The sequence below is a fragment of the Lepisma saccharinum genome, chromosome 6 (genome assembly GCF_977018435.1).
Source record: "Lepisma saccharinum chromosome 6, izLepSacc3.1, whole genome shotgun sequence".
Taxonomy (NCBI): domain Eukaryota; kingdom Metazoa; phylum Arthropoda; class Insecta; order Zygentoma; family Lepismatidae; genus Lepisma; species Lepisma saccharinum.
In genome coordinates, this window is record NC_139234.1 from 41,327,005 (window position 1) to 41,350,832 (window position 23,828).

A 23,828-nucleotide genomic window follows, 5' to 3' on the forward strand; every position below is an offset into this window, starting at 1 on the left:
TCCTGTATATATTTACGTTTTATCTTATGTTATAATATTATTCGCGTATTTTTGCAACATTTATTCAGAATTTATAGGCTACTAATTATCCCAAATAATATATGCAACGTTTTGATTGTTTTTCAAATCCAAAATGGCTAGGATTATTACTATCTTTCACGCAAATTTTGTTGTTTAAGCACAAGTTAAATACATTTCTTCTAAATATCGATTTTTGTTCAACAATGTACAAGATTGAAGTAATTTGTCTTCGTTATAAACTAAATCTTTACTTTAATCATTTTTATGTGCAAGGGAAAATATGAATTTTTTGATAAAATCAGTTTAGTTATTTCTATATAGTTTAATATTGTAATATTATAGCAAAGTATTTCTCCCTCGTTTTCAATAAAATATCGTTTTCCTATTGGCTGTTTACGTTAGGAGTGGGGGAACCACGCTACGTGTTTTTGGCGATGTAAAAACTTCCACGTTGGCATTTTTAATTGTTGCCAACCTGAACTTTAGCTTACTATCGCTAATTAAAATTGATCTGTTATATAAATTATCAGTTTTTCTTGTGTTATTTTATGTTATGAGTTTGTACTATTGGAAGATAGAACAGTCTATTATGCTGCGCCCCGCGCTTGAGGTAGGCAGTTGAGGTCTTGCTATTAACTGTGAAGGCGGTGCGCGGACTCTCGTGTTAAATAAGTTGCTTATCACTGACTACGAGCGTGCATGACCCAATTAATTATAATTTTAACTTGTGCGAATCAGTATGTACGCACGCGATTCGTGATTAAAGATTTTGGACATCTTAATTATAAAGTATTTGAATTTTATTTACTGTCACGTGTCGCAATTCGGTGGTTTCCTTCCTGGAGGAAGGGTGGATCGTCTTAATCCCGATCCCTGGGTGAGAACTGGTGCTTCCAACTGACCAGCCGGAGCAAGGAGCGGTGTGTTGCCAATTCGGATCTCCATACCCTGGAGTTACGAGTGGTGGCACGTTGCAGCCTAATATCGATTGTTTTCGAATACATTTCACCAAAAATTTAGGCCGCAAATCTCCTCAACAACTCCAATGTTGTCGCACACACAAAACCTTGCATGGTGAAGGCTTTAAGTTCTAAAACACTATATCACCAAAATGAGCAGATTTAAACTTACATCGATAGTTAAAATGTGTTGCTTAAACCTTTAGATAATGTAGATGAGTCAAAACGAAAAAAGACTAAGACACTATTAGCAGAAAATAATACGCGCATTTATCTTGGTACACATGTAAAACGAGTATGAATAATTACCAGTTACATATTTTGGAAAATAAATTATCATTGTTATAAACTCCTACAGATAAGCTTTAAAACAATAACCTTTAAGTATCGCGAGTTGCAATTCTAATCATGAAATTTGAGCATTTGCCAGAGACCTACGAATGAAATACAGGGAAGCTGATGTGAAATTACAACTGTAGCTATTTTTAAAAAATTACATATTCCACGGTATCATGATTAGCTAAAATGAGAGCGGGGGTTAATTCTTAGGAGCAAGGAAATGAATTTCCAAAACTAAAATAAAGAGAAAAGTAATTGTTTATTGGTTTATTTTACCTCGTTTTCCTGCCACTGTTGGCTAATCGCCAAGATGAGGATAAGTGATGACATGATGAAACTGATGAAGGGACATTGACAAAGAACATCCATGCCCTGGCCGGGATTCGAACCCTGGACCCCTAGATTTGTAGGACGCTGTGATAACCACTCTGCCACGGAGTTCGGCGAGGAGAAAGGTAAGGAATTTCAATAATTCAAACTTGCAAAATAATTTTTGCATTGTTTAACTTGGTAATTTTTCCTTGTTTTTTTTAAGGGAGTCTTCACGGACGACAGGGGATGGGGGTGTTGAGCGGACACGATAATTCGTAAGAGTGGCTGCGATTAGGGGGAGCAGTTGCCCCCTCCTCGTTTTGCCACTTTTGCTCCCGCACTATGCTAATCCTTATTTACGAGGGAAAGTAAACTGTCCTTGCCTCCCCCTCAGTTTTAACCCCCATTAGAACCCATTCGCAATAAATTAAAATTGGCCTGTATTTTTTCGCCAAGCACTCTGGCAGAGTGTCTACTCAATGTGTTACATATACAAGGTCCCAGGTTCGTATCCTCGATAAAACACGCGCTGTTATATTCGTACTTTTATGTTGCTTTTCTTCGACTTTTGGCAAAGACACTAGAAGGAAAAAAAAAAAAAAAGGAATCTTAGCTTCGATTCTTGGCTACAATTTCGCCTTTTCTTTCTCGATTAACCAATGGCACTTAGGTTCACTGTTCTCTTCTCTGCGATGGTGATCAATAATTGATTTCTCTGCGTGTTTGTAGCCTCCTCGGTCTGCGGGAGGAAAGTGTAAATTTTCTCGGATTTTAGGCTGGCTGTGAACACCCAAGGCTTTACTCCACGCGACGCCACTGGTAATTAATAACGTTAAATTACACAAATAGAAAGCGGGACTGGATTATACTTTGGACATGTATTTCGCCAACGGAGGATCACTTCATTGATATGTGTATTTGCGTACTCATTCATAATGTCCTATTTATACTATTGAGATGAAAAGTGAGGGTGCAGAAGAGGACGGTGCCCCGAATACAAGGGTAAGCAAGCACCTCTTCCAAAATAACAAATCCAAAATTCTTGGCTTCTTCATGACTTTTTCTTGACCTTTCTTTCATTTTGTTGACTTTTTTCCCCTTTTTATTCAATGAAATTTATCCAATGAAAAAACAAGGGCAGTTAAGTTGAAAACTCTCCTGTGTGAGAGATTTAAACTTACTTTAATTATTAATGCATGCAAAAATTAATACTTCAGACTTCATTCTGGATGATTACTTTAATATTTTTACAAAACTTCACGCATACAAGAATGTAATTCTTACAAAACAAATTGATAAAATCTTAACCACAACTAAATACAATTTTAGATATCCAAAATTATCAATATTATCAAATCCCAGTGAAGATACCTATATATAAATTTAAATTCACTATACTGTAAAAATAACAAAAATTCTTGTCCACAAGCACAATTTCTTGACTTTTTCTTGTCCTACTTGATGATTTCTTGACTTTTTATTGACTTTCTTCACTGGTAGACATCCTATCTTAGAACCCTCTGATTCTGCATGTATATGTAACACATATTTTCCTAAAAGCGATGAAAGATTTTTAATACAAATTTAAGTTATGAAGGGGAATAAGTAGTAGGAATATCTTTATCAAAATAAATCAATAATTTTCAAAATGATGTAACGCATCGCAAGAAAGTTTAGAAATACACTTAAACCTGTTGCTGCATGGACTAGATATTTTAGTTTTCAGGTTATCCTTCTCCACCTGAGTGCCTGGTTGTAATTATGTTATAAACGTTTCTCCCGTGTGAAATGAAATAGGTATCTTATGCAATCTGTTTCCTTAAAATCATGAAGTAAAATATTCTCTGGAATATATATGCTCAATATTTTCTTTCATGATCAACGTAATATACTGGCACTGTAATGTGTATATTAACTTTGTATTAAAATTTTAGATTATTAACTACTGTGCCAGATATTGAAAATATCTCAATTAACTTTTCGCTTTTTTTAATTATATAAAACTCTTTATTCAATTATTGCAGCTTCGTATCTGAAGATAAGACGCAAACCTACGTAAGATCACATCACATCTTCAAACATCACTCATTGAAAGTAATTACATCTTCAGCATCCGATCGAACACGAACTTGCAAACGTGCGTGATACGCTGCGTAGAAGTTATCTCAGAAAGACTCTTCTTTTCGATAATTTCGTTTACAACCGTGAAATTAACGCGGTCAGCCACACACCGACAAAAAATCTCGCAGTAGTTCACCTGCTGGTATCTTCTTTAATGACACTCACCCATGATTTTCAATTCTTTCGCCGAAATTCTACGTATTCGTGAATTCCCTGACGTTACCGCACCCTCACCTGTTACATTTCTACCGCACGAATCACATTTCTGTGTCAAGGATGCTCTTTCGCGGAGTAGGCAGAAGATCCTGATTTTCCTCCGGCACTGAGCATCAACTTTCTCGGCTTAATGTGTAACGAAATAGCAGCCGATGAACGCAAAGAAAACGAGCGAGAGAGTGTCCAATATGCGAACATGAACCCATTACTCTAAAAAAAACTTGTTCCCTCCCAACCATTATTGCTACACACCCCTATATAACTGTACACGCGGTTTTGAGGAATCTTCATTCGTATACAGTTCCTCGGTTTGTAAGCTTTCGTGTGTCAATCGCTGCGTGGCGCCACTGTTCCGGCGATACACACGTGGATGTTGCAGGGTGTGTTTTAGTGTAAAGGACACGTTTGAGCGTAGCAAGTGAGTATTGTTAAAATCAAATATTATGTTGCACTATTTGAAATCAAAGGATACACACTGTACTTGGGGTGAATAGTAGATTTTTAATGAGTGTTGTGAGTTTCAGCTGATTGTCGTAAGTCCACTTTGTGCACAGATAGACTAATTGGGACTGAACATACAGTTTAAAGTGGGATCCGAAACACTATGTGCCTATGTTACCATGGAATGACATTATCACCACGTCATCAGGGAGGCCCGGTTTGAGTTTCGTCATTACTACGATATGAATGGCCCCAAGAAGTGTAGTTTCATCAAGTGAAATTGTAAACAATATTTACATTTTCTTGCCTTTGAATTTTCTTCGTTTCGTGTCACATTTTCTAGGCCTCTCCGATGACGTAGTGGTAAGGTCATTCCCTTGTTATCAAGGTGTGAAAGGTTCGATACTCGATGGTGGCACATAGTAGTTCGGATCCCGCTTTAAGCTGTAGGTCCAGTCCAAATTAGCCTATATGTGGATAAAAGTGACCTTAAAACATTAATCAAATTGAAACGTCACATTTTTTTGCGTTTAGGATAATCGTGACGATGAGGATAAACGATGGTCAAAAAGAGGATGGAAAACCCCTTGCCGCAGACCAGGCCTCGAACTAGAATCTTATGGCGTCGAGATGCAAGAATGGAAGACTGTGAAAAATATATTCCTCCTAGCTCGATTACATTTCATCTCAAGTGATTAATTTATACCTAGACCTTGCGGTAGAACAGCGTTTCAAGCTTATTCCTGTAATAACGACTTACCAAGTTCGACCACCAGTGAAGGGACAATTGTTCATTCACCATAAGACTGTAAAAGCAACATGGTGTAGTGGTTAGTAACATTTTGGTTTCAAGGTCACATTGTGCACATGCAGGTTAATTGCAACTGAAAACTATCGTTTAAGTGGAATATCAATAACTGGAAACGTGCACCACTGAGGATCGCATTGGCAAACGTTGTGACGTTATTTCTTCGCTGTCCACTAGAGGAAGCTTTCTGTCACTCTTAACAAAACATTTTACTTCTCATGTGTAGTATTGATTTTATTAGTAGCTATTACAATTTCATACGTGACGTATTTACGTATCGTCTCTGGATCATATATCTCATGATATAGGTTTCTGTGAAATGTTTCTGTATCTTGATATCTTTCCAATCCCTAGAAAGTAAATGTTTTGAGTTTGAATTGGTTAACTCCTGTAGGAGAACGGCAAATTTCACTTATTATTATAATTTCATACCTGACGTGGGTATAAAAAGTCTGGAGGGGAGTAAAGTTTGTGAATATATATCGTCCTGTTTTTGTACCTTGTTACATTTGTACTTGGTGCAGAGTCTGAAGAAGACCTTGCTAGAAGGTTGAAACGTTACGATTAGTTTATGTTTTATAATAAAATAAATTACTGCCTTGGTCTGCATATTGAGTTTTTCATATCATGGAAACAAGGCTTAATGGTGTTATAATAGGTCTTTCAGCTCTCAAATTTCATATTGAAGCCTACAGGTGTCACTGATGTCGAAAACTATATCTATTTTGTAACTAAAGAACCAATCTAGATAATTTGTAATGGTTGAACGTGTGTTTGGTAGGTCCTGTAATTTTACCAAATACTAATTTTCTTAGATATCAATATGACATAGTTACACTTCGTAGCTCAACAAATGACCATAGCTCTCTCATACTTTTTACGTTTAAATTTCACCTTAAGATGACTAAAGTAATTAATGTAATAATAAATCTAATAATTACTGTTACAGCTTGAAGAAATTAAATAGGATGATAAACACAGATGATAATATTTGTCATTATAATGTTGTAACTAATATATTCTAAAAAAATTATATGTATAAAATATATAGCTATGATATCTATCATATTTTTCTTTTTGCAGACAACATGATACTAAAACTTACAGTCTTTCTCTGCATTTCTCACATTTGTAATGTAAGTACCAATCATTTTTAAATATATAATGTATATTAGCAGAAAACTCATGTATAAACTTCCTTAATACTAAGGTTGTATTTAGTTTTCTCAAAATTATCACACTAGTTTCAGAAGATTGATTGATTGATTTGGTATTTAATTTCACTTTATGCGCAGTAAAGCTAATCGTGATAGGACCTACAGTTTAAAGTGGGATCCATTCGTTTCAAAAGAAGCTGATCAAATGAAAAAAAAAATCCTGAATCGAAAACTTTCTTGGTTGATTTGTCATATATGTTTCTGCTTGTCCAATATTGCTAGTAGCCACCTATCTGTTACTCTTTTTATTCGTGAAGATGGTATGATGATATGATTCATAAGATGATATCTTGGGACAAATACATACTCATGCCTCAAACAGGGTTCGAACATCCAACCTCTGTTTCAAAGAGCTCTACGGTGACATCCTAGCCGCGGAGATAATTAAATTCGCTTACCCAGTACAAATTATATAAATAAAAGTGGTCTCGTTATTATTATGTGTGCATCGAGCAGTGAGGGAAGCACGGAGAAAATTTGTTGCCAAGGTGCTCACTATCAAAACATATCCTCAACTTGAGTAAAACCTAACATCGTGTTTACATGTCATCGCAGGATGAAGATATTTTAAAATAGAGAAAAAGAGGAAGAAAAAGAGAAGGGAAGTAAGAGGAAGAGATACAGAAACTAATAATAGGACGAGATAGAGATATAAAGACAAAGGAAGACAGAAGGATAGGAAAAGGAAAACATAAAAGAAAATTCAGAGGAAAATGTAGGTAAAGGAGGGAACAACATGAGAGAGAGCGATATATATATATATATATATATATATATATATATATATATATGCAAGGTCCCCCTAATGCACTTCTTAAAATAAACTTATACCACGGCTACAGATATATCTTGATCTCAGGGGATAGGTTCTTTATTTGAGAATTCCAAATAAGAAAGCGTTTTATAGCCAAGAGGATTTAGTTAAATGCGGATCTAAACTCTGAAAACTGTACACAATACAGAGAAAATATATAGCGAAGCTATATACATTGAAATATATATATATATATTCTGATTCCAAATTTACGTCGGTTATATTCTTCTTATAAATATATGTATAATTGAAAGGAAATCTTCTTCTTCTTTTCTTCTCACAATTTTGGGAAAAGGCTTTTGTTCCTTCTATTTTGTTAAAAGGCTTCTTCTTCCTTCCTATCTTTGATTTGGGAAAAGGCTTCTTCTTCTTTTCTATCCTTGATTAGTGAAAAGGCTTCTTCTTATTTTCTTCCTTCTATTTTGGTAAAAGGCTTCTTCTTTCCAATCTTTGATTTCTATCGTTGATTAGTGAAAAGGCTTCTTCTTCTTTTCTTCCTTCTATTTTGGTAAAAGGCTTCTTCTTCTTTTCTATCTTTGATTAGGGAAAAGGCTTCCTCTTCTCTTCTTCCTTCTATTTTTGGAAAAGGCTTATCTTCTTTTCTTTCTTCTAATTTATTGTCTTTCCTTTTAAAGCGTAATCTTATTTATTACATATATGCGCTCGCTTTCCCCGCTTCCTTGGCATTATACAAACGACACAAGCTATACTTATAGAAAGATTAGGGGCGACTAAACTGACAGTAGCTCCACCTCCCATGTAACGACCAAAAGGGGAATAGCCGAGGATCGCTAACAGCAAGCGCTGCCTATGGCCCAGTGCGTCGAATAAGGAGCGCAACCGTAAGTACTTCGGGGTGTCTGATTGAACACAGCGCCACCGAGGGACGGACAAACACAAAAGCTGACGATGTTCTCCTCGTCAGAGGTATTAAATCAAATTTTGATCACTAGGATCAAAAAGGAGATACATTTCTGAATTCATTTGCTCACTTATAAACTTTCATAATTGTTTCATATACGAGCATATTCTTATTTATCTTAATTGGCTATATACAACATTTTATTCACACCTTCTATAATTTTTATACTCTTCCTTTATGTATTTTGCATTTACTATAATATATATAATCGCTCTTCTCCGCTCCTAATTTCTACAATGAACTCTGCTCTTCTGTATATGGCGTGCTGCCATCTATCGTCGCTTTCGGGAAACATTTCTTCCTTGCATTTTTCATTGTGTCGTCGGAACTGGCACGACAGAAAGAGAGAGAGAAAGGAACAGAATAAAAGCTTACTGAAAGAGAAAAGAGGAATAAAAGATATAACAGAGCGATGGGGAGAGAGGATTGACAAAGGAACAGAATGAAAACATAAGATAACAGAGAAAGGGAAAGAAGCCAGAGGATGGGAAGGAGAGTTATATTGTGAAAGAAAGGAAAATAAAGACATGAGAGACAAAGAGAAAAAAGGAAAGACACAAAATAAAAGGAAATAGTAAAAGAAATAATCAACGAGAAAGGGAGGAAGAACAAGTTGAAATATAGTCTAAGTCTAACAAAAGAAGACTAAAACCTAGGAAGGAGATATAAAACGAGAAATAATAGTTTTAATTATATATATATATATATATATATATATATATATATATATATATATAGTTTTAATAAACAAAACAAAGTTATCGTAAATCTTACTTCATCTCTGAATTCCTGGTGAAATTCTAGCCCAAAACCATACCCCACATGCCCACCTTCCCATTTAAAGAAATGAAGTTGGATCCAAGATGGCGGTCACCAAGATGGCGGACGTTTTCATGACATTCACCAAAAAGTTTCCCCCTAGGCCTATCATATTACTAAACTCTACACTCCCTTTCATTTTATAACGGGTGGTCAGAGACTTTCGACTCACCCTGTATATTTGTTGCGGGGGTTAACAATAATGTTTATGTGGACTTCCATGGTTGTAATCCTTACAGTTTGAAAGTTTGAGGTACCGAAATAGGATACTGTAAAAATAATATTAAAAGTTAATAGAAGATTTGCAAAGACATTACTGTAAAAATTGAACCTTTAGTAACATCATGGCTAATGCTGTCGTCTTCAGAGCAAGGGTTGTCATGTTCGATGTCCGAAGGCGACTCAGTTCAGTGTTTCCCACAAATACTTTTAACTGTAGATTCTGTCCTAACTTGCTTTGGCATAAATGGATTAATACAAATTTTGCTGAAGTTCGCTACATTCAAATTCAGGTTTCCGAATATACACACGTAATAATGGTGACAAATTATTCAAAGCATCGTTTATTACAACATTGGTTTGGTTTGAGTTGGTGTTTTAAGTCCACTTTATGCGCAGTAAGGCTAATCGGGACTGGACCTACGGTTTAAAGTGGGATCCGAACCACTGTGCCATGTGCCTCCACCGGGTATCGAACCCGGGACCCCTTGACTACAAGGCGACGACGCTACCATTGCGTCATCGGGGAGGCCCATTACAACATTAAATATCATAGTAACTATTATTATTGTAAGTATCACCAAACTGATTGAATTCATCTGAATAGGATTATTTGATGCCTGTTTGTCCCTAATACACATACACACACACACACACACACACACACATACATACTACAATGCTTTTGTTGACGAGAAAGTTTTGGTTATCTTCGTAGAACAATATACGTTCATGCATTCATAAATATTTATTACTTTATATCAAGGTAGATAAAAATCATGATATTTATTTTAAAATAATTTTTGATGATATTTTTATTTAAATCAGATTTTTTAAAGTATAGATCATTTTTTTTATTTTTTTTAAACACCATACATATAGATATGTATCTTTTATATAAAGGCTTTAAAATATTAGAACAGTTTAATTAAAGCAAATTAAAAAAATAATGTAAATGTACATTTTTTAAGTTTCTGAAGTTGTATATACATATGAACCTACTATGAACACGTTTGTTGAGTTTGTTAATGAAACTATACAGTAACTATTCTTACCGTGAAAATAAAACATTCTGGATTCACTCTATAATTGAAACTTAAAATATATTTTAAACTCTTTGTGGATGAATTTTGGCATTCTTCTTTACATTATAATTTGCAAAATATCAGCTGATATGTTTATTTATAGTTTAATGATATGATAATGACACTATTTTCGGTTTAACATGATTAGTATTTTGCATATAATTCTATACCAAATGTTTACTATTTTTGCCTATAAAAATTATTGAATTTTAAATCAAGAGAAATTTAAGTGTGTTTACAGTTTGCATATTGCATTGCCTTTCGCATGACCTTCACCCCATCAGTACATATATTTTGTTTCCTTTCTTTCTCTTTATTAGAGACTAATAAACACTGTTAAATGTTTACGCGATTAATGTAGGTACTTTCACTAAAAGAGATGTTGATATCTACAAAATCCTAATGTACATTATTCAATAAATTCTTTGCTTAAATCTTGATTTAAATCGCGATTGAAACCAACCTGATTTAAATTAATCAACCATGCTAGATATATCTTCTAATATATAAGAATGGATGTATGTGTGTGTGTGTTTGTTCCAGCATAACTCTCGAACACCTGGAGCGTATCACTTGCAATATCGAAAGAAATACTGTGGGGGTAAGACACCCCTGGCACCCCTAGGGATGGGGGTGGGAGGGGTGACATGTAAAAATAATCGAGAACGACCGATATTAGTGTGGAATCCATATTTTTCGGGGTCGTTAGGATGAATAGCAACACTCCCAATGCCATTGAATTCCAAGACACCCCTGGCACCCCAGGGGGTAGGGGTGGGAAGGGGGTGCAATGTAAAATGACCGATACCAATGTGGAATCCATAGTTTTCGGGGTCGCTAAGATGAATAGTGACACTTCAAATGCCGTCCAATTTATTTATTCTTGCTCTTGGAGGTGGAACTAAAAATGTTGTTCATAAATTGTTGTTAAATTTATATTATAGTGAATTTGTAAAAGATATTACTGTCTAAATTGTATACAGTACTTATACTTTTCAACGCCTGTAATTAAAATTACTTACATTTTACGCTATAGTTAGAATTCATTAAAAACCCGGGCAACGCTAGTATATTTTATATATATATATATATATATATATATATATATACATACATAATATATATATTATATATATATATATATATATATATATATATATATATATATATATATATATATATATATATATATATATATATATATATATATATATATATATATATATATGGCCGCGGTGGCTCAGTCGGTAACGCGTCTGACTACCATGCTCAAGGTCCCGGGTTCGATCCCCGGCCGGTTCAAATCCGGGAACTTTTCTAACGGTGGAAGCTGCCCCGGCGCCCACCCAGCGTCGAATAACATGGGTACCTGGGGGCAACCCTGGGGGGTAAAGGCGGTCAGGGGCGTGATGCTAATCACATCACCCCCACTCATGACCGGATCAAGAAAGTGTGGGGCGTTACCCCCACACACCCTATACGCCTTCATGGCGTGGTGCTATGCACAGGGGAACACTTTACCTTTACCTTATATATATATTATTTGTAGAGCAATGTATGACCATGCATTCATAAATATTTATTACTATATATGTATATCTTTTGCAATTGGCTAGGAAAAAATATGCAGGTATAGAGTGATTCAAAAGTCCGCTACGAAAGGACAACTCCATTATTAGCGCAGATAGCGAAAAACGGAAATGTGGTTCGAAATATGTGGTTTCGAATCTGCTTGAAGTTTCAACGTAGAATGGACCGTTGAGGCTGTACAATCGTATGGCCTCATGTTGTTACATGATTCGGACTTAAGTGGAGCATTTAGGTTTTCGCAGCAACGTTCTGTACTAGGTTAAGTTAAGAATTGATGATATAATTAGAAGCAGAGTAAAAAGAGTAAATACTTCCTGTAAGGATGAAGCATGTGGCAAGAAGGCATTTCTGTTTCTCACTGTGTTCGTACCAGTGTAGAGCCTCAACGGTGCATTCAATTTAAAAAATTCAAGCACATTAGATTGTTAACCATAACTTTCCCCTCTTTCCGTATTTCGCCATCCGCACAAAAAAAAACAGAGTTGTTCTATGGTACTGTACTTTTGAATCACCCTGTATATGTGCATAAAGTTGACTAATTAGCAAGCTAATGGTCGAAAAGATATCGGCTATATATTGACAAGAGTAAATCGTGATCTTTTCTCACCACAGGGGCAGAATGGTTACTCAAGTGATGTACCAGATAATCAATTAGGTTACAGACCATTTGGTGCTGGCGCAGAAGGTTTTGGTACGGATGGTGACGAACTGAATGGTGACGAGATCCCTGGAGAACCAGGAACGGATTATCCCATCTTCGCTGAGATACCGCATACAAGATTCAGCTGTGACGCCCAGGCTTTTTCACGGTTACTATGCTGATCAAGAAGCCGATTGTCAGGTAGGATTAATAAACGTTTCCATCACTGGTGGATTAATGGTATAGGTCAGAACTCGAAATGGATTGGAGCTGACCGGAATGCCGTTCCGGTTTGTCATCACAAATTGCAACGGACCGTTTCCGGTTCGTTTACTTTCTAAAAACATATTTTATTACATTTTCCTTCTTCGTATGAACTAAATAGTTAATACTCTTTGATAGTAAGCATTCATATAAGCTTTCCCTCTACGTGGAGATGTGTTGTTGCAGCAAGAGAGCTTAGCAGAGCATATGTTGCCTTCATCTTTTTGTGGCTTCTGGTTTCCGTTTTCACTTTCCTATTTGTTTTATTATCATTATTTGTCGTGTCTTGTGGCCACTATTATTCTGATCCAACAGCCAACTCAACAAATTTCAGCTGGGACAAGGTATAGAGCTCGATTGTATCAATTACAGTCACATCAATTTCAGCATTTGATTAGTATATAACTGTGGTTTGGAAATTACTTTTAAAGTTGGTCTGCTGACAATAAAACAGAAAAAGATCGTGAATGATTGTTGTCGATGAATTAACGGAAGTCGTTGATTACGGTTAATGGACCCTACAGTTCCCTCATTAGACACTATTGTACAGTCACAGACACTGCTGGGTTGTAACGATTTCATTGAAAGTCAATGAATTCATTACAACCCAGAACTGTCCGTGACTGTACGAGTTATATTCTCATTAGGTCTATTTATTTATTTATTTAGCGAAAGATCCTTAACAGAACCAATAGTTCCAATTACAAAGGATCATATTAAAAATATTTATAATATAGATTAAATATACATTTTAAAAATTACAAAAATACAAAACTACAAAACAACAGAATTACAGTATTACAAAATACAAAGCAAAAGATAAAAGAAAAAGATAAAAATGGCAGTAGGTATGTTACACAAAGTAACAGAACAAAATACACACACAATATAATACAATCACAACAGAGTACTGCTAAATACTTTCAGATACAAACATATTATACATCGCGCAATAGACGATGAACACTAAGATTAATTACACAATTTGTACAAATATCAAATCCATATGAGAGTAAATAAGGTATGACTTTAAATACATAGTATTGATAAAAATAATATAATACAAACACAGCTTCAATCAAATTTACTGTGAATTTAAATGATTAGGCAATGACAATATATGTCTTTTTATTATTGAGCCATATGTTATAAAAGGAAGCGCGAAGTCTACTTTAATTCCCTTTTGAACAAGGTTGTTATAATTTGTGCATAGTCTGATAACAACTGAAGATTTATGTATATTGTTTCTCGATTTATCAATAAAAAAAGGAAGCAAACACCTAAAATTTATTGGCTTAACATTAAGTTTAAAATATTGCAACACTTCAGGCGAATCTATTAAGTAATACATAATCTTATAAAGTATAAAATATTGAGCTATTAATCTTCTAGATTTCAAAGGTGGCACCTGAAAATCTACAAGTAAAAAATTATAAGAAATTCTATTTAATACTGCTGAACGATTATACTTTTTAAAATACAAATATCGTAAAAATTTTAACTGAATTCGTTCAATATTATCTGAATGTTCTTGATAAAATGGATCCCAAATTTCACTTAAGTATTCAAGCCTTGAACGAACGATTGCATTATATAGGTTCATTAAAACTTCCGTATTCTTAAAATCTTTAGTTGACCTAATTATAAATCCAAGACGTTTATATGAATCCGAGCACATGTAAGAATAATGACGTTTATAGTTTAAATTCTTATCCAATATTAATCCTAAATCATTGATTACATCTACGCGTGTGAGTACACTTCCATTAAGAATATAATTAGGAAGTACGACTTTTGTTTCATTTGTAAACGTTATTGTTGAGCATTTACTAATATTAAAATATAATTTATTCTGAACGCTCCATTGATAACAAGCATCTATATCTTTTTGTAATAAGATACCATCTTTGTATTTTCTGTTTTTCAAATAAGAGATAATTATTTTTAATAAAACATCAGATAAACCAAATGAAGAAAGTTTATTTAATAATAACGTATGATCAATCTTATCAAACGCCTTAATAAAATCAGTGTATATAACGTCTATCTGAATGTTTTCATTAAAAGAATCCGAAATATATTGAGTAAAATACATTAAATTAGTGAAAGTGGATCTTTTTGGATAAAAACCATGTTGAACATCAGAGATATAAGGCTGAACATGAAATAAAATTTTACTATTCGGATCTGTTCAAATATCTTCGCTGGGGTTGAGATTAGCGCAATAGGTCTATAATTTTCAATGTTATTAATATTTCCTTTCTTAAAAATAGGCGTAATTTTACTAATTTTCCATTGATCAGGAATGGTTTGTGTCGATAAAATTAGATTATAGATAAAACATAGTGGAAGTCGAAGAGGGTCGGCACAACCTTTATAAATATATGAGAGTATTTCATCTGGACCACTTGATTTCTTAGATTTCAGTTTTTTCAATGCTTTCATATAATCCCTTGAAGTTATAGTATTTATATTTAAACAGTGAGAAACACCCAAAGTTTCGCCTCTAGGAATCATATGTGGGAGTTACCTTAGCATAAACACTGCTAAAGAACTTTGCAAATCCATCTGCAATATCCTGATTAGACGTTAGTGTAGCCTGTTGATATGTCATAGTAGACGGTTTTAATTGAGGTTGCTTCTTATTTTTGATATATTGCCAAAATTGTTTTGAATCATTTCGAATTTCATTTTGCACATTGTTTACATAGTTTTTGTAGGCTAAGTTTATTAACTTCTTAGATTCTCTTCGTAACTGAATAAACCATTCATTATGATAATTAGAAATATGTCTTTTACGCCTATGTAATTCCTTGCGTTTCAATATTCTTATTATTTCACCATTAAACCAACAAGGATACGAGTTTGGTTTATGAATTCTTTTCTTTGGAACATGTTTATTACGTATATCGTAAAAGGTCTGATAAAACTTATCAACAGCATTATTTGGATGTTTACATTGAAGCACTTCTTCCCAACTACCACCAGCAAGATCCTGATACAACTTCAAAAAATTAGCTTGCTTAAAGTTAAAACCCATTGCTGAATACAATTTATTTCGAGAGCACTTAAAATTAAAAGGTAAATTAAATATAAGAGGAGGTTGGTGTCCGTCAACTGGTAGGAACGGAAACGTACTTTTTAAAACATTAATACGGTCTTTAACATTGGTTAACACTATATCCAAAGTTTTATTGTTATTATTTTTTATGTCATTGATACTACTTAAATCCAATAAATTCATAAAATCATTAAGTGCATTTTCGATATTTCCACACCGCGTAAGATCAGTATGTGAATCCAATATTGTTGGGATATTAAAATCTCCAATAATAAACATATTACCATTATAAGAGATATGCACCTCTTCTAACAAAGAATATAGATTTAAATATTTATCCAATTTAGTATCAGGAGGAATATACAATGATATAAATAAATAACTTTTGACGTCACCACTCATACTCAAAAATACAATTTATATACAATCAACTGACATCTCAATACATTTTACACAAATAGTTTCCCTGACGGCGACCAACACACCTCCTCCTCTACTTTTTGTTCGATCTTGTCTAAATATCTGATACCTACTGTCTAATAGTTCTGAATTTTGAACATCACTTGTCAGCCAAGATTCCGTAAGAACAATGATATCATAATCAGTTGCTAAGACACCCAAGTGCAACTCAGTTAATTTTGTATTCATGCCCCTTACATTTTGATAATAGCATAATAAGTTATTGTTCTCCATTGGCGGCATTGCTAATTACGGCATGCACATCATCCACACTATTTAAAATGTACACCTGGGGGTCATTAGGGGTCTTCCTAAGCTTAATAGTCCCCTTCATGTCAATACAAACATAAGCAAAGTTCTTATCTCTCTTTACTTTCCTGGCTTCATTAAACATTTGTTTACGACGTTTTGTTAAATTTTGGTTAATATAAATCAAACGACCAGTACTATAACCCAAATCACAATTCCGTAATGTCTTTTTAGTTTTCTTTTTTCGCAACAAATTATCCCTATCTACGCGTTTAACAAATTTCACGATGATTCCTGGTGGTTGTTGAGATGAGAGAGACTTCAGTCTGTGACAGCAGCTGATCATGTTCGTGTCTATTTGATAATCCAATGCTCGACCAACATCCTTCACTACTTGCATTGTATTCTCATTAGCCTGACAAGGAATACCATGAAGTTCCAATGTGTCCCTTCGTTCATACTGATCTAATTCATCAATCTGCAATTCCAAAGATTGTACTTGCTTTCGCAATCTTAAGTTCTCAGACTTTATATTGTCAATTGTATCATAACACTTTTGCAAAGATTCTCCATGACTCTTCAAAAGCTTAGTATTCTCATCTAGTTTCTCATGAGCAAGATTCAACGATTTTCCAAGATCTTCTTCAATAGTTTTTTGAGATAGCTTTAATGTTTCTATTTCTTTCTGAATTGCTAAAAATAAATGATACACTTCCTGTATAGTTGGACAATCATTTGACAACGAAACCGGGGTTTCAGTTGTCAAACTTGATCGTTTAGCTTTATCACACCGTTTGCAGCGCCATATTTGGTTCGAATCATGTAAGAATTCGATATCCTTTTCAGTAAAGTGAGAGCATGCTCCATGGAAAACACCAGCACAAGATCCACACTTCACTTTTAAATTTTGATCTTGCCGAGTAATTGGCTTAGAACATTTCTCACAAAGTCCCATATTTGTACTAATATTCACACACACTACTACCAAGAAAACAATAAAAACAAGTTCAGTTTAATGTCTGTTAATAATTGAAAATATAATCGAATAAGAAAAGAATCAGGCAAAAAATAATCGAACGATTGTGTGATTGTGCTCCGCCATATAGTTCCAATATAAGAGCTGGCAATCTTGCCAAGCATGAGACTCGGTTCTATTCTGTGACTCGGTTTGTTTACATTGAGCAGTTCAACTTTAAATTAACTAATTCGATTCATCCAGTTCATTCTTCCACTGTCCAACTTCACAATTACATAAACAGAGTACTTACGTGAAAGAAATCACTATAATTTTCAGTTCCACATTATTAATAAACACAGAAAAGTTTATCCAAAGGCGGAGCACAATTACAACCCATTAACATCACGCCATGGTGTGTCGATACGTGTTTCTCTTTTATTAGATTTTATCCTCAAAATAGACGTGCAAGTTGATGTGCAAAAAAAGAATTATTTTCGAAACTCTAAAAAATTTCACATCACAAATAATTAATTTAGTTTCATCGCATTTTATAAAAACTTAATAGAAAAATGAATCTAAAATAAATGACAATCCACTTGTTGTCTTTATTTCATAACTATAGCATTATGGCCTGCCCTCTATTGAGCTTATTTGTACCGGTAGTGATTACCATGGAAACATTTCGCAGCATACACTCGTGTAATCATGGCATGTACTTGTGCACACATGTGCTCGTGTGCGGGGATCAGAGCAAATAAAAAGGTGATGATTTTACCATATAAACCTTCACTTGGTAGGAGACGTTTTGGCTTTTTGAAAGGTTGTAATTAAAACTGCTGAAAAGATTGTTAATTGAACTTGGAACTCGTGACAAGACTTGTTCATCCATCCATCGTATTTTCTTTGTAAGTAGACAAGCAAAACTGATAAATGTTCGCGAATTGCAATGTTACGAACGATATACATGAATTTCAATGCAAATTTTCCATTTATAGTGCACATTTGCACATAAAATGCAGTATTTCTACCAATTCTCTAGTGGGACAAGCATTCAAGATGTGATCTCCCCAAAAATTATGATTTTTATTGTAGTAGACTTTTATCTTCATTCAATAAGAATGTTCTTGTACACGCATCTCTTGCTGGACCACACGCGATTACTGAAGTGTGCCCAAAATTGTTCATCTGCGTTATTAATTCATCACAGTCATGAATTTCCAATGCTATTAAGCCGATCACGCTTTTATTATTTCGAAATAACCCATTTTAATAAAAATATATAGATATTAATTTATTATAATTACTTTTTACTGTCACGAACCTAAAAATTAGCACAGGACGGAAGACTACAAAATATTAGGCCTATATTACAAATATTAATAAGCTTACATTTTGTACATTTCTGTACATATTCTCATGTCTTGGCTACAAAAAATCCTGGCGCTACGAGATAGACATATTTCTTGATACTGAGAGGTTCAAAAACATTAATCCTTCTAATAGTTCGCAATTTGTACTTTCTTTTGACACAACGAATGTAGATTTAAAGGAATATAATCTGTGGCAATGTGTGTGACACAACGAATGTAGATTTAAAGGAATATAATCTGTGGAAATGTGTGTGTCTGCCTGTGTGTGTGAGTAGTGGGGTAATTGAACCTTATTTCGAGAACATATCACGTTATTATTACATGAAATAAGAACCATTTTTGCAAAAATCAAATAATAATGTTCCAAAAATGTTCATAATCGTTTTCGTAGGGAGTTTTCCAGACTAAAGCGACAAGTGACAAGCCACAAACGACAAATTGTCTCTTGGAAAGGAACACACGTAAGCAAGTGCAACATAATTGTTGTTTGTGCCGGAGTGACACAACAAGTTGCACGTGTCATTTTTGTCGCTCACGTGTCAGTCGGCTGGGTAGTTTTCTCAATAGCGTGCCAGTCTGCCGCAGTGAATGCTTTTGTATGCAGACCGATTCCAATATGGTGTGTTGATTATTGATTGCTTTGGTACTTTTTACGTTCCTTCTTTGCCACTTTTTGGTTAAACGTGACGATGAAGATAAATGGCTGAAACTAATGAAAGGACAATCACAAGCACAAGTGAATAGGATAAAGGCTACACAGGATATTATACTTGCCTTGAGTTCAGACTCCAGAGCCTTGTCAGTCAGGAAGTAGGGTAGTTCGAGATCCTGGAACCCATAAATTCTATTGGGTTCAATTGGGTTCCGCTGCAGGACCGGAACCTTTTTTCTCGCACAATTTAAATTCGGTCCAAGTTGCCTATTGTTACATTGAAAAAAGGTTCCTGGACCGTATTTTAATTGATGCGGGGAAAAAAAGTTCCTGGACCGAATTTATATTCATTCACAATAAAGGATCCTGGGCCGTATTTAAATTGATCCGGAAGAAAGTTCCGGTCCTGGACCCAATTGAAATGCTTTAAATATGAAAAGGTTCTACACTGTCTAGAACTCATTTACGTTTGCTGATTTTCTCTCCCAATCCTGGATTGAATTTATTTACAATTCCTGGACCAGGGTTGACCGATCAAAAGTTGCCTTCTGAAAATGTCCGCGAGTACGTTTTTACATTGGAATACCACACTGCGGGTGTAGAAAGCGTAGCACAGGGAAAAAATAATAACGCTGTTGTTCTCTCGTGGGCCAGGTTCAAAAACTCCCTTGTCGAAGAGTTACTGTACATAACGCAATGGACTATATTAGTGTGGCGTCACATTGAGTTCAAACAAACCCGACACATGTTGCTCCGGGATTCGATCCAGGAACCGCAGCCAATAGGAGCCGTCGATGAGATAACGTCAAGCTGCTGTGTTCCCAGCAGATATCACAACAGAACGGGTAGTGTTGCTACAACCAAGTGAAGGAACGCGCGCGGAGAATAGGGCTACATGGAAAGGGGTAACGTAACTGCTGCGTTTGCGTTTCGCCCATTTCTACCTTGTACCTTAGATTCTCGAGACAGCCAGCACCTGGATTAGTCTTTCATGCTCACAAGTTGATAATTTTTTATCTTCAGGTCCGTAATCGATGCAAGTTGCGTATTGTTTCATTTCAATACGGAACTTGGAACCTATTTAAATTCATTCAGAAAAAGAGTTCCTGGACCGTATTTAAATTGATCGGGAAAAAAGGTTCCTGGACCGAATTGAAATATTTTAGAGATAAAAAGGTTCTTTACGGTCCAGAACCCAATTACGCTTTCTGATTTTCTCTCCTTGACCGGAATTCAATTTATTTAAATTTCCTGAACCTTGAACAACCCTGTCTGGAAGTATTCAGTTCAGGGTGAATTTCATGAAAGTGAAGTTGACATTTAGGTACCTTCACGTTCAGTGAAAGTCGCACCTTACACCTCTGTGTAGTTTGCGGTCATGTCGCTTGTCGCATCTCAGTTCAGTGTGAAACCACTCTCTTTAGTAAAAGCACGAAAGTTTATTTCTAATCACATACTTCCATGACCATTTTTCAGGTACGAATGTATTATCATGTATTCTGTTGTAAACGGAGAACTGGTGGTTTTAATGGCAAGACTGCAGCGCCAGGAAAGTGCCCTACTGTGGCTAATGCAAAACAGGGGGCGCGTGCGGCAAGACGTCGAGCTCTTTAGCTTACCTCGATTGGCTGATTTCATACCGGTTGCTGGACCAATTAAAGCCCAAAATAAAAACTGAGGCTTCAATCTAACGTTCTATCTCCAATCATTTTTCTTGTAATCATTGCCAATGGCAGTTGTAACAATTTACTTTTTTTTTTTTTTTTTTTTAAGGTTTTCCACATTTGCCAGGACAGAGGGCGCCAGGATTCGTTCCTCTGTCCCAACGGCACAATCTTCAACCAGCAGTACCTCGTCTGCGATTGGTGGTTCAATTTCGACTGCGACCGGGCGCTGGACTACTACAGCATCAATGAGCAAATCGCACTGGAACAGGAGCATATCTCAGGGTCCACTCAAGGCAACGGTTATGGAAGGGCACCAACTTCTGGAGCATCATTCGGACAGAGGACGGGCGTAAGCTCTAGAGGAACCTTCGGAGGACAACCTGCTGGATTAAGGTCATCCTCAGGTACCCTAGGAGGTACCAACGGCAGAAGTGGTTTTGGTGGTGGCGGCTACCAGAACCAAGGACCATCAAGATCTTCCGGCCAGCAAGGCTTTGGACCAGCGGCTCAATCTAGACCTGCATACGGTCCACCGAGAAGTGGTACATCTTCGGGAGGATCCCATGCATCCCATGCGGGGCCCAGCAGGGGCAATGACTTCCCAAGGGTCACCCAAGCCATCTTTAGAGGTTTCGGAGATTCGTCTCCTAACAGTGGATCCTCCAACCCTGATCGGTCATACTTGCCACCGTTCTAATTGTGTTACTTAAAATTTGATTTTTGCATTTCGCGAAAATTTAAGTATGATGTAGCTTTAGTGGTTGTACAACCAGGATAACTATTTATATAGAGCACGTACAGTGACGAGCCATAGAGCCTAAGACAATAAAGAGAAAGTGACTTGGTGTTATAATCAAGCAAGAGTTATACAACCTGAAATACATGTAGAATTTGCATTTTGCATAACCACCAAGGTTGTGTGTTAAGGGCGATGGCAATATTGTTCATATTCTCTCTCTTTCAGTATTAATTTTAGCATTTATTGTGGAAAATGGTTAATGCCAGAAGAGAATAATTAATGCCGAAGAGAACAAACATTTCCTTAATTCTTTCCTCTAGATCTGCTGGTTACTTTCCTTGAGGTACAATGCATAGGCGTAACATTCTCGAGTACGGAGAGACCGCTGGTCTTCACATTAATATCGTCACAAAATTCACTTATTACAAAGCAATTATATTTCATAACATTTATGATTTCCATCATCATAACAAGACAGGCCTCATAATACAGTTAATGTAAACTACAGTATTACAATAAAGATGACAAAGTACAACAATGTGCCAATTACTATATTATTACGAGCGAATGGAAACATATCGAAACATAAGTTTGTTATGTATAGAAACCAATATATGTAGAAAATGTGTATATATTTTATAAAGGTGTGGATATATACTAAATATCATGATATTCATGGTAGGCATGAAATGTATTTTTATATATGCATATATTTATGTATGACAATAAAGTATTCCAAGCACAGCTTTTCCAGTCTTGTAATTGTTTCGCGTTCCATAAAAAAGTAAGACTATGCAAACTAAGCCACCTGGAGCATGTTGGGTGAGAATATCGAATGGGAGATAACTAAATCCTTTGTTTCTTTCCTTCAAAGTAGCAAATAGTTCAATAAACTAATTAAATATGGTCATTATTTATTTATTTAATTGAAACACAACAGGCGCATGCCCAACTACAGTGTTCAATATTGGATGTCACCATTAGCTACATTACCAAGATCATTATAAAGATACTTCACAAGAAATATGAATGACGTATTATACAATTTGCATTAAATAACAAGTGTGCAAATAATTTAATTATTAGATTATAGAGACAAAAAAACAAAGGTAATACAATAATAATGAAACTAAATTGTGGGATATGACCTTACAAGCTAATTGAAAACTAAAATTCTGTGAACAGAACAAAATATTTAAAAATTCAAAGATTAGATCTAAAGTTACAATTACATTTAAATAAGTATATGCTTGGGTTATTCTTAGCAAATTAGTTAAATAACTTGCACATTCTCCTCATGGGTTCAGCTTCGGCCATTTTGGTTCTTCCGAGGGGGATTTGACAGAGGTCAGTTCTGGGCCTTAACATACAGTTTGGTACGTAAAAATTTAAATTCCATTGCAGGTTAGAAGAATCTATTTTACCGTTAATAAGTTTGGATAGGAAAGCTAATTGACTTATTTGTCTTCTTTCTGCAAGTGACGAGATATTAAAGATTTCGCGTAATATGTTGCTAGGAGTGAGTTTTGGATATGTACCTTCAAGTTTAAATAGTAGATATCTGAGAAATTTATTTTGAAGTTTCTCTAATTTTTAGATATGTTTCTTGAATTGTGGGTTCCAAACAAGTGAGGCATATTCGAGTTTAGATCTGATGAGCGTATAATACAGCAATATAAATGTTTCCTCTCTTCTAAATTAATTACCCACTCTCATTATAAATCCCAAATTTCTGTGAGCTTCGTTTAGAATGCGGGCAAAGTGTGGTTGGAATGATAACTTTTGGTCAAAAGTGACCCCTAGGTCAGTAAAGATATTCTCAGTTTGTACTACCACATTAGAAATAGTATATGAATATTGAGGAGGATGTTTGTTGTGGGTGAATG

At 35.2% G+C, this 23,828-nt stretch overlaps 1 protein-coding gene across 1 annotated transcript; it reads left to right on the forward strand.

The window, feature by feature from the left end:
* The first annotated feature begins 4,271 nt into the window (after positions 1-4,271).
* Positions 4,272-22,680, forward strand: LOC145989360 (uncharacterized). Its single transcript, XM_083124695.1, has 4 exons — positions 4,272-4,386; positions 6,301-6,353; positions 12,496-12,724; positions 21,310-22,680. Exons 3-4 carry the CDS (start codon positions 12,596-12,598, stop codon positions 21,898-21,900), a joined length of 720 nt encoding a protein of 239 aa, XP_082980821.1. The 5' UTR covers positions 4,272-4,386; positions 6,301-6,353; positions 12,496-12,595; the 3' UTR covers positions 21,901-22,680.
* The last annotated feature ends 1,148 nt before the right edge of the window (positions 22,681-23,828 follow it).

Coding starts and splice junctions, on each gene's coding strand:
- LOC145989360 (XM_083124695.1), top strand. CDS start 12,596: ATGGTGACGAGATCCCTGGAGAACCAGGAACGGATTATCCCATCTTCG. Junction 12,725..21,309: donor ATCAAGAAGCCGATTGTCAG/GTAGGATTAATA, acceptor TTTTTTTTTAAG/GTTTTCCACATTTGCCAGGA.